The sequence below is a fragment of the Mus pahari genome, chromosome 1, assembly GCF_900095145.1.
Source record: "Mus pahari chromosome 1, PAHARI_EIJ_v1.1, whole genome shotgun sequence".
NCBI classification, from domain to species: Eukaryota; Metazoa; Chordata; class Mammalia; order Rodentia; family Muridae; genus Mus; species Mus pahari.
In genome coordinates this window covers 115,581,044-115,592,245 of record NC_034590.1, presented here as the reverse complement: position 1 = coordinate 115,592,245, position 11,202 = coordinate 115,581,044, and the positions used below count along the sequence as shown (strand labels likewise).

Genomic DNA, 11,202 nt, shown 5'->3' with positions numbered 1-11,202 from the left:
GGATTTCTGAGTTCGAGGCCAGCCTGGTCTACAGAGTGAGTTCCAGGACAGTCAGGGCTACACAGAGAAACTCTGTCTGGAAAAACCAAAAACAAACAAAGAAAAAAAAAACATTAAAGTAGGCATGGTGTCATAAACCTGTATTTCCAGTGCCTGAAATTCCAACACTCATTAGTCTGGACACAGGAGGATCAGGAGTTCAGGGTTATCTTCTGCCTGGGCTACATAAGGCCCTTGTTCCCATACTACCCCTTCACTCTCAAAAAAGAAAACCTGGGGCAGGGGGTTGGAGGGGTGGGATGACATTAAAGGATAATTATTATTGGAAACATAAATTGGTTTTACTTGCAAGTAAGCTCAAAACTGATGGTGGCCTGTCATCTTCAATTTGGGCAAGCCTGGGACTCAATACACCCAGCATCCTGTGGATGGGAGGAGTTCGTGGCTCGGGCACTAGGGCAAGCAGGAAGAACCTCATAAAGGAAGGGGGGAGTCCCCCCACCAGGGAGGGGCCCCCAGCAGGCTGCTGAAGCTGAGACTGAGGAGGAAGTGAGAGGAGGAGGTGAGGTACAGCAAGGAGGTGAGCTGGGCTGCTGGGGTAGGGGCCAGGCCTGGGGCTGTGTCTGTGTGGTACCTCAGGGTCTACCCGACTCCCCAGAAAAAGAGGAGGCTTAGTCCCCTGTGACTGAGGACTGGGGCTGGAATCCCCAGCTTCAGTCTGGCTGCTCACACTGGCTCTCTGTATGTCTTGCAGCCTGTGACACTGGGGTCTAGGGCAGAATGGCCCAGGCCCTGGGAGAGGACTTGTTATCAGAACTACAGGATGATTCTAGCTCCCTAGGGTCTGACTCAGAGCTGAGTGGGTCCAGTCCATATCGCCAGGCTGACCGTTATGGCTTCATTGGGGGCAACTCAGCTGAACTGAGGTGAGTGAGGCATGGGTAGGGGAGAGAGTAGGGTCCAGAGACTGAGGACACTGGCCCAGAACTCAGCCGGTGTCACTGCTCGGGTTCCACGTGGGATTCTAAGGTAAGAAGGGTGGTGGAGGGAATGTGCTTTGTCTCTCGTTTATCCTCTGAGGGTCTGCACCTTCCCCTAAAACTTAACATCTTTTCCCTTTTAATCTCTGGTCCAAGAACCCCAGATGGAAATTTGGATGTCTTCTCTTCTCTTCTCTGGGTTTCCCTTACACTGTTAATCACAGACAGAAACTTGACACATCGCACAGCAGATCGGAAACAGAAGCAGATTCAGGCTCAGGACTCCTGGCTTCCAGTCCAGGGCACTATCCACCCAGCTTCCCCTATGAGTTAGCTCTGTCTCTGTTTTAGGGGACAGCCAAACAGACCTACCCTTAATACACACCTCCTCACCCGTTAGTCTCTCCAGCTTCTATCCCTATTGAAACCCAAATCTCCTTCTTTAACTTTGATACTGTGTCTGTTATGTGCCTCCAGGCTTGGTCAGCCCTCTGCAGACCTCATCCGCCAGCGAGAGATGAAATGGGTGGACATGACCTTGCACTGGGAGAAGACCATGTCCCGACGATACAAGAAGGTAAGGAAAAAGAGGTCCACTTACACTGGTTCCCAAAGCTCTTAATCCCCCTGCCTCTGCTTCCCAAGTGGACCTCTTGATCAATGAAAAGCTGTGCTTAGAGCTGAACAGTAGTGGCGCACGCCTTTAATCCCAGCACTTGGGAGGCAGAGGCAGGCAGATTTCTGAGTTCGAGGCCAGCCTGGTCTACAGAGTGAGTTCCAGGACAGCCAGGGCTACACAGAGAAACCCTGTCTTGAAGAAAAAAAAAAAGGCAGAGGCAGGCAGTTCTCTATCAGTTGGAGGCTAGCCTGTTCTACAGAGCAAATTCCAGGACAGCCAGGGCTACACAAAGAACCCTGTTTCCAAAAACCAAAGAAAGGAAGGAAGGAAGGAAGGGAGGGAGGGAGGGGAAAGAAAGAACAAAAGAAAGAAGCAAGCAAGCTGTGCATGATTACCTGGGACCTGCAAGTAGGAGAAGTAACCCTAATGCATCTTGACCTCACCCATAGGTAAAGATACAGTGCCGCAAGGGCATCCCCTCAGCCCTGCGTGCCCGGTGTTGGCCCCTATTGTGTGGGGCCCAGATGTGTCAGAAGAACAACCCTGGCACCTATCAGGTAAGAAAGTTGGCAGAATCTTTACTACCCCTTCTCAGAGCTCCCTGCCATCTGACCCTTCATATCTCCCTTCCCCCTACCCACAGGAGCTGGCAGCGGCCACAGGGGACCCGCAGTGGATGGAGACCATTGGCAGAGACTTACACCGTCAGTTTCCTCTGCATGAGATGTTTGTGTCACCCCAGGGACACGGGTACGAGGCCAGGGATACCCAGAGATTTTTTAGTCCTACTTTTACATCCTTGGATGAGGGGGACTCTGGCCTGGGCAGAGGCCACAGAGGGCAGGGCGGGGATGCCTGGGAGGCTCAGCCTTAACGAGCTCCTTCGGCACAGGCAGCAAGGGCTGCTGCAGGTTCTCAAGGCCTACACCCTGTACCGGCCAGAGCAGGGGTACTGCCAGGCTCAGGGGCCTATAGCTGCTGTGCTGCTCATGCATCTGCCCCCAGAGGTAAGTGACCTTGACCCTGCTCTGAGACACCCCCAACCCAAACCCCAGGTACTGACCTCAGGAGTCTGTGTTCCTTTACTTGAAGCCCTGTTCTTACAACTAAAGCCTCATGTCCACCAACCTCAGTAACCATTCAATCTATTATCCTTGAACCTGACTTTTACCCCAGTGATCTAGGAGTCTGGAACATTGTCCCTTTTACATTTTGCATGTTGATCCTGAATTCTGTACCATGCCCGGGCTTGCCAGGAGCACCCCCTCACATTGGCTTTCCCTATCTTATAATTTGTGGCACTGGGGATCTGGAGCACTATGGCCTTGGCCCTGGGTGGGCGTGGCGGGGGGAACCCAAATGACCTTAGGATTCTGGGATATAAACTCTGAGAGCCTCCCAACTTTTGCTCCAACCTTATGGCCCTCAAATAAAGAACCCCAGGCCTTGTGATTTCCCACTTCTCACCTCCAGGATAGGGCAGGCTCTGAGCAGGGTGGAAGTGGCATGAATGCAGGCCCCTGTGCCCGTTCCCCATCCCTCCTCCCACTCTGTGGACAGTTCCTTAATGAGCACTCACAGGCCTGTGCTCTGTCCTCAGGAGGCCTTCTGGTGCTTGGTGCAGATCTGCGAGGTCTACCTCCCTGGCTACTATGGGCCCCACATGGTGAGAGGCTGGGTGGGGAGGTGGAAGGTGGAAAGTGGGGAATCTGAAGCTTGGGGTCTGGGCGTGGAGGTCTGCAGCACGGGCTAGCCAGACTGATAAGGAGCCTGGCTGTAGGAGGCTGTACAGCTGGATGCTGAAGTGTTCATGGCCCTTCTGCGGCGGCTGCTTCCACGCGTGCACAAGCACCTGCAGCAGGTAGGCGTCGGCCCCCTGCTCTACCTGCCTGAGTGGTTCCTGTGCCTCTTCACTCGGTCGCTGCCCTTCCCCACAGTACTGCGCATCTGGGATGCCTTCCTCAGTGAGGGTGAGTGGGGCTGAGGGGCTAGCTCACATTTCTGAATCTGCAGAGCTTGTTGTTCCCACTATCAACCCTTTTGGGACCTTCTGTCACGTGGACCTGAGCGTGTCTGTGGAGAAAACAGACCATCTCAAGGGCACAGTCCCAGAGTGATGAATGAGGGCCTCTACTTTGTCACAAACACCACTGTGGGAGGCTGAGGGCAAGGATAGGAAAGTCCCTGATGGGGTTGGGGGTCTGTGTGCAGGAACTGGGTTGGTCAAAGCACATGTTGTGGAATGTGAGTGGCTCCGGGCATGCAAGGTTTAGGCATGGTCCCTAGCCACCGTAGGAGGTTCTCCTCCTCAGGGCCTTGTGCTCACAACTCTTCCTAAGGAGCAAAGCTACCTCTGACAGACAGCTTGTGAAACTTTCATTGGTGGGGGTGGGGCTAGGAGGTGACAGCACCTAAATTAAGAAGATATTTATAGAATGTCATGAGTGCCATGAAGAAGATAAATCAAGGGATGTGACAGAGTGTCAGGAGAGCAGCAGGAGGTGGTTGCTGTTTTTAAAGAAGTTCTGGCTGCTCTATGAGGAGGTAAACCAGAAGGCAAGCAGGTGGAGGGGAGAGGCCCGGAAGACCAGGCCACAGCCAACTCGGGTGACTCTTGGGAGGAAGGACATGGAAAGGTAAAGGTGGAAAAGGGGGTGGGGGTGGGGCTGAGAGTGGAAGGCGTCAGAGCAGAGCCAAGTTGGATTCTGGATCTTCAGGGCTCGGTTTCATGCTGCCCACATGACTAGAGAGCGTTCCTACAGTCAGGTTCAAGTTTGGGCTGGTAATGTGCTAGCTCAGTTGGTAGAATGCTTGCAATAAGCACCAATAAGTCCCGGGTCCAGTCTCCAGCACTACATCAAACTGGTCATGGGGGCCCACGCCTGCAGTCACCACACTTGGGAGACAGTAGCAAGGGTCAGAAGTTTACGATCCTCCTTGGCCACACAGTGAATTTGAGGCCAACCTGGGTTACATGAGATCTGTCTCCAAAACTTAAAAAACAAATAAGCAAGAAAATCAAGTGCCAAGTATCCAAAGTATGTGTGTCACCTCCCCCTCTAGCCTCAGACCCCAAGAGGAAGGGCTGATCATGGTGGTCCATCTGATCCCTGTCCTCTGTACCTGGGGACAAGCACTGCACAGGCTCTCTTTAATGATGACATTGTTGGTGGCAATTGTTCCTTTATAAGTTACAGTTGTCACTAGGTCTCCCTGGCATGCTAGCTGCTCTAATCAGTTCAGAGGATGCCAGAAAGGGATTGTGAAGTTCTAGGCCTGGCAAGGATTAGTGTGTGCATGTGTCTATGTGTCTGTGTGTCTGTGTATGCGTGTGTACATGAGTGCTGTTTTTGCTGTAGGAAGAAAAGTTCTGCATAGAACCTTTCTAGAATAGAAGGTGGCAGATTCAAGACGGAAATTACTTAATAGGCACCGACCCAAGAACTCCTCAAAGAAACAGGATGCTGAGTTCAGAGAAGGCTTGGCATAAGATTGTTAGCAGCCCCTGGCTCCTGGTTGGCTACCCTTTTTAGAAGTGTCTGCGTCCTGAGACACGCTTGGCTCCTTCAGTGTCCTGTGCTCTCAAATTGTAGTATTCCTTCTAAGCATCATAATTCATACTTAAAATTCCAGTGCAGAGGCTGAGACAGGAGGATTGCTGTGAGTTCAAGGAAAGGCTGGCTGGGTCACATAGTTCCAAATCATCATGGCCTGCAGGGTGAGCCACTATCTCAAGAAAACTAAAAGCCAGGTGTGTGAGCTGGTGAGGTGGCTCAGTGGTCAAGGGTGCCTGCCCCCAAGCCTGATGACTTGAGTTTGGTCTCCAGGTCTCACATGGTAGAAGAAAATAATTGACTCTTACAAGAGGTTCTGTGACCTTCACACGTGATGTGGCAGGCACATAGTACACACACACACACACACACACACACACACACACACACACACAAATAGCCAGGCGTAGTGGCACCCACTTGTAATTCCAGTATTCAGGAGGCAGAGGCTGGAGAATTGCTGCAAGTTCAAGGCCAATCTGCGCTACATAATGAATTCCAAGGCAGCCTGAGCTACAAAGTAAGACTGTCTCAAACAAAACAAAACAAAACACCGAGCCATTTGTGATGTCACATGCCTGCTATCCAGCTCTCTAGTGGAAGAGAAAGGAGGCTCAGCAGGTCAAGGTCATTCTCAGCTATGCAGGCAGGAGGAGGTCTGTTTACATGAAACCCTATCTCAAAAAATAAGCATGTTGCAGTCATTGGCCATTTTTCCATGCCTGAGTCGGGTGAAGTGAGCTGCAGTGAGGTAGAAGGAGCGTTTCTGAGGGCTGATTCAGCTGAAGAACTGAAGAGGGGAGGGGAGGACACAGGCTGGTTTCCTGTGAGCTACTCCCTTCCCTGCAGGTGCTAAGGTACTGTTCCGCGTGGGGCTGACACTGATGCGCCTGGCACTGGGCACTGTAGAACAGCGCACAGCATGCCCAGGGCTCCTGGAGACACTGGGGGCCCTACGAGCCATTCCCCCTACCCAGCTGCAGGAAGAAGTCTTCATGTCCCAGGTGGGTATCTCTTAGCAATCCTCAATGGCCTTGCCCCATGCTGCAGAGCTCGGAAGACTAAGCCTGGGCGAGATTAAGATGAAGTTCCTGTGCTCTGAGCTGCAGAGAAATGTGAGAACCCCAGGCCTCAACTGTCTTCCTTTAGGTCTCCGCAAAGCTGTGTCTCAGCCCTCAGCCACTTCCTGGGGTTGTGTACTGCCTGCCCCATGGGGACCTCAAGGCTTCCTCCTCCTTGACACCCCAGTCCAGGCAAAGTTAGCATCCACTGTTCCCCACAGGTGCACAGTGTGGCCCTGTCTGAGCGAGACCTGCAACGGGAAATCAGGATCCAGCTAGCCCAGCTTTCCAAGTCGCCCCCTGGGCCAGCCCCTCTGCCACAGGCCCGCCTTCCTGGGGCCCAAGCCATCTTTGAGTCCCAGCAGCTGGCAGGGGTTCGAGAAAGCACCAAACCTGAGATACCTCGAATTGTGGTACAGCCCCCAGAGGAGCCCAAGCCACCACGGCGCAAGCCACAGACCCGTGGTAAGACTTTCCATGGACTCCTGATAAGGGCCAGGGGACCCCCTATTGAGGGTCCCTCCAGGTCCCAACGAGGCTCTGCCTCTTTTCTGGACACCCGATTCTAAGTGCACCATACACTTAGTGCCACCATATCTTAATCATCTGAACAGTGATGCCAACCCCAGAAGTGTGTGCTCTACTGTTGGGCTGTATGACTCTGCTGTTTCCAGCAAGGACCACCTTGAGGAGTGACCTTAAAGTGAGTGTCTCCTCACTTTAAGGACTGTGTCAGACACGGAGATAAAGAAAGGAAGGATACTGAGTGGAGCTTGTGGGGAGCTATTTGATGCTTGCCATTGCCAGCATCAAAGCCAACACTGAAGGATTATGGGAGTAAATCCTCTGGCTGAGATATGGTACCCCATGGGCTTCTTGAAAGGGAACCCTCAAATAAAGCCTATCTGAGAAGGCACTGGGTAAAGTTGGGTCAAATATTCCTCCCCTCTCCACCCTGGACTTACAGCTGTGTTCTCTCCTGCCTGCATCCACCCTTTCTGTCCTTGTCCCACATGGGACACACCAAGGCTGCCCATTGGTTGCTGTGTAAGGTGTTTACAGGGAAAGGGAGCCTGGAGTAAGTCAGCTTGTGCCAGCCTCTAGGGTGCAGGTCAGACTTCTCTACCTGCCAGAGGAAGGCTCCCCTGTGATAGCTGAGTCCCACAGGGGCACTCCAACCTCCCATTGTCTCCCCTAGGTAGCTCACAGCTTCCTTTGGTGGGGGACTTTAAACCATGTTGGCCTCCCTAACCATGTTCCTGCTCCCATCTGTCAAAGAGAGCCAGAGAAAAACAAAGGCCTAGTGTGCTCAGGACAAAGGAGAAAGGTCCTGCTGGCCCTTGTTCTTCCCTAGGCCCTTGGGACCGCCACCATAGAAACCCTCTCCCACACTCACTAATTGCCCCTGTGGGTGCCTAGGGTGCCTGGGATATGAGCCATTGTCAAGGCAACAGGGCTAGATCTGATGCTAACTTGTCTCCACAGAGTTGAGTCCTCCTTGCCCTGGCTCTCTGACTCCCTGGGCAGCTTCCCAGGCCTGAAGGTGGGAGCAAGGCAGGAGCTGGGAAGGGGCATTTGGAGGCCCTTCTCTCCATGGGAACCATGCAATGGTGGAGGCAACAGAAGTGGGACTGGGCAGAACAAATGTGAAAAGGGAGCAGGAACATGGTTAGGGAGACCAACGTGGTTCCACCAGAGGAGAAAGGGACAGTGCTGAGTCAGAGACCAGCAGTTCCACTCCTGTGCCAAAGGAAGGAAGGGGCAAATGTTACAATGTTCTGAGACAATGGGCTAAGACCTGCTATTCTTCATGGCTCACCAGCCTGTCCTTTTTTTATTTTTTAATACAATTTTTTTCCCGTGTAAGATACAGATCAGAGGCCAGTGTGTCCTTGAAGGCGTGATGACACTACCCTGCTCAGGACAAGTCCCTGGTATCCGTTCCTTGTGATACAATGTTGGAGAAAGAGCTGGTGTGCAAAGGGGAAGCCACATGCCAGCATACATACTCAGCCACAATAGATGTGGAGCCTTGGTAGGAGAGTCCTATCCGTGCTGGGACTTTGGCATGGTCCCCGATCAGAATCTGGATCTGGAATGTTCTAGTCACAGGGCTATAGAAATGCCTTCTGTGAGCCGAGCCAGGGGATACACACCTGCAATCCGAGCACCCAGGAACTGGGGGTAGGAGGATCAAGAGTGTGTCAAGAGCTTGCTTTGGAGGAAAAGTTATAGGTGACCAGACTGTACTTTCCCTAGGGAAATGGAGACTTAGAAGTAGAAAGAGGGCTGGTGAGATGGCTCAGTGGGTAAGAACACCCGACGGCTCTTCCGAAGGTCAGAGTTCAAATCCCAGCAACCACATGGTGGCTTATAACCATCCATAACAAGATCTGACTCCCTCTTCTGGAGTGTCTGAAGACAGCTACAGTGTACTTACATACAATAAATAAATAAATCTTTAAAAAAAAAAAAGTAGAAAGAACTTGGCCAAATCTTTACTACCATGGCAGACCAAAGGTTTATCCTGACCTCTATTTTTGGCATCCCATAAACCCTGACCCCCACAACCCTGGACATCCACTTTGGCTTACTCTCCTGGAGGACTCCTATGTTAAATACTTAGAAAAGCCAGGCCTGGTGATGCAGCTACACAGGAGACTGAGCCAGGAGAGTCACAAGTTCAAGATTGGCCTGGCCTACTAAGTTCAAGGCCAGCCTGGGTAACTTAGGGATACTGTGTCTCAAAACAAGAAAGGAAACAGGGCTGGGGATGTAACTTAGTGGAGGAGTGCTTGTCTGGCTTGTGTGAGGCCCTGGATTCCATCCCCTCTACATAAGGGGCAGAAAAAAGACATGTGGGGCCTCTGGAGCCTCCCTCCCTTCATCGTCTGCACTCACTGAGGTACTGCAACTTAATAATCTTTTCATTTGGGGTTCATAACGCTGTTCCTCAGACTCCCTGACAGTCTTACTAGAGAAAAGTTGCCTGGGAGGCCAAGCATGCAGCCCAAGGCCACCGTGGGAGGCAGAGGCTGCTCAGATTGCCAGGACCTCAGAGGCTCTAGTCAGTGCCCAAGCCCTTGCAGGCAAAAGTGGGGATCTTGCTAGGCAGTGGTGGTGCACACTTTTAATGTCAGCGCTCGGGAGGCAGAGGCAGATAAATCTCTACAAGTTCCAGGAAAGCTAGCATCATACAGAAATCCTGTCTCAAACAAACAAACAAAACATGGGGCTCTCAGGCATGCTATAGGTGGGGGAGGCCTCCCCCATGCTGCTTTCCCTCTACAGATAAGCTTTCCTAGGAGACTATGGGGATGGGACACCCTTTGCCTCATCCAGGAGCTCAAACAGTCTCTGTAGCAGTGGCTCACTAGTAGTAGATGCTTTCCAGCAGGACCCTGGCTGGGGCAGAATCACTGTCATTCCTCCTCTGGGAAGTATTCTCTCAGCAAGGCAGCACAGCGCTTGAGCACGTCCTGTTGCCAGCCATCTCCATGGCAACTCTGAGACGTCAGAGAAGAGAAATAGGTTCCTCCTTGTGCAAGCACAGTTGTTTTGGTTTGTGATAGTTTCTGTCTATAAAGCCCAGGCTGGCCTGGAGTTCACTATGTAAACCAGGCTAGACTCAAACTGGTAGTGATCCACCTGCTTCTACTTTCCAAGTACTGGGATTAAGTATGCCTCATATATGTGAATGGCTGGTTTTGTTTGTTTGTTTTTGTTTAGAGACAGGCAGGCTAGCCTCAGACTCACAGAGTTCCAAACGTCTCTGCTTCTGATGGGATCAAAAGCATGTGCCTCCTTGTCCAGCTTTAATGTGAACACTTGTAGTCACGCATTCTAAATCTTTGTTGGTGGTGGTGATGTTTTTTTGTTTTTTTGTTTTTTTCTGAGACAGGGTTTCTCTGTGTAGCCCTGACTGTCCTGGAACTCACGCTGTAGACCTGGCTGGCCTTGAACTCAGAAATGTGCCTGACTCTGCTTCCCAAGTGCTGAGATTAAAGGCATGCGCCACTACTGCCCAGTGTGTTCACACATTCTAATGGGCTCTCCTCCACAGAGCGGTGCCAATCCTTCTAACACTTTTGTACTAGCTGAGAAAAGACAGCCTGCTCCAGGCAACATGGACCCATGCACTCCTGTTGGGTTATATGGTGTGACACAGTGGCAAGTGACTCCTCAACAAGGTGTCTTTATGCCACAAGCAACTGAGCAACCATTCCCTGTGAGCCTAGCAGCTTCTTCAAAAGCTGCCTAGGAAGGGGCTCAGAGTCTAAGGCAACCAGTGGAAACAGAAGCTGTGATGGTGTCCAGAGGTGTCTACCAACCTGTATCGTCCCAAAAGATATGAGCTGAGCCACCAGCAGGGTTCACACAGGTGAGTGGAAGGCCACATGAATCCCTTTCTTAGGATGGGGGAAGGGGACTTCTTCTTAAGACAAGAGTTTCTCTGGGTAGCCCTGGAACTTGCTTTGTAGATCAGGCTGGCCTTGAACTCAAGAGTCCCACCTGCCTCTGCCTCCTGAGTGCTAGGTTTAAAGGCCCACCACACCCAGCTAGAAAGGGAGCTCTTAATCTCCATTTTGTGCTCTATTCCACTATAAAAGTTTCCCGCAGCCTCCCAGGTTCAGAGCCAAGACGTGCCCCTCCTGCCAAGTTCTTGAATTGGGAAGACTTTCAAGATCTTTCAGACTCTCAGTTTTCCCCTACGGATAATGGGAAGATTACCACTCTTATCCCAGAATCTCTCTTGGTTTCCCTGCCCATCTCACTCTCATAATGACATCTGGGCGGAGTCACCTTATCTCACTCTGTCCTAGCCCGACCCAGCTCAGCCTTGGGTGATGTTGCCTCTTTCCTGACAAAGACATTGAGACAGCTCTTGCCCACATGCCTGCCCTACATCGCAGTGCCTGGAGTACAAACTGAAGTTGCCCAACTTGGATTGGTCACCTCTTTCGTAACTCTTGAGACAGATTTTCATG

At 51.7% G+C, this 11,202-nt stretch overlaps 1 protein-coding gene across 1 annotated transcript; it reads left to right on the top strand.

The window, feature by feature from the left end:
• The first annotated feature begins 551 nt into the window (after positions 1-551).
• On the top strand, positions 552-7,167 carry Tbc1d10c (TBC1 domain family member 10C). Its single transcript, XM_021213460.1, has 10 exons — positions 552-580; positions 755-926; positions 1,458-1,557; positions 2,049-2,156; positions 2,243-2,349; positions 2,492-2,606; positions 3,200-3,265; positions 3,380-3,569; positions 6,003-6,157; positions 6,436-7,167. The coding sequence occupies exons 2-10, from the start codon at positions 781-783 to the stop codon at positions 6,781-6,783; spliced, it is 1,335 nt and encodes a 444-aa protein (XP_021069119.1). The 5' UTR covers positions 552-580; positions 755-780; the 3' UTR covers positions 6,784-7,167.
• Positions 7,168-11,202: the final 4,035 nt, after the last annotated feature.

What these genes read in the sequence shown, in the direction of transcription:
- Tbc1d10c (XM_021213460.1), top strand. Translation starts at nt 781, where the DNA reads ATGGCCCAGGCCCTGGGAGAGGACTTGTTATCAGAACTACAGGATGAT. An exon ending in TGTCCCGACGATACAAGAAG is followed by an intron (nt 1,558 to 2,048) that starts GTAAGGAAAAAG and finishes CCTCACCCATAG; the next exon opens with GTAAAGATACAGTGCCGCAA. An exon ending in AAGAAGTCTTCATGTCCCAG is followed by an intron (nt 6,158 to 6,435) that starts GTGGGTATCTCT and finishes TGTTCCCCACAG; the next exon opens with GTGCACAGTGTGGCCCTGTC.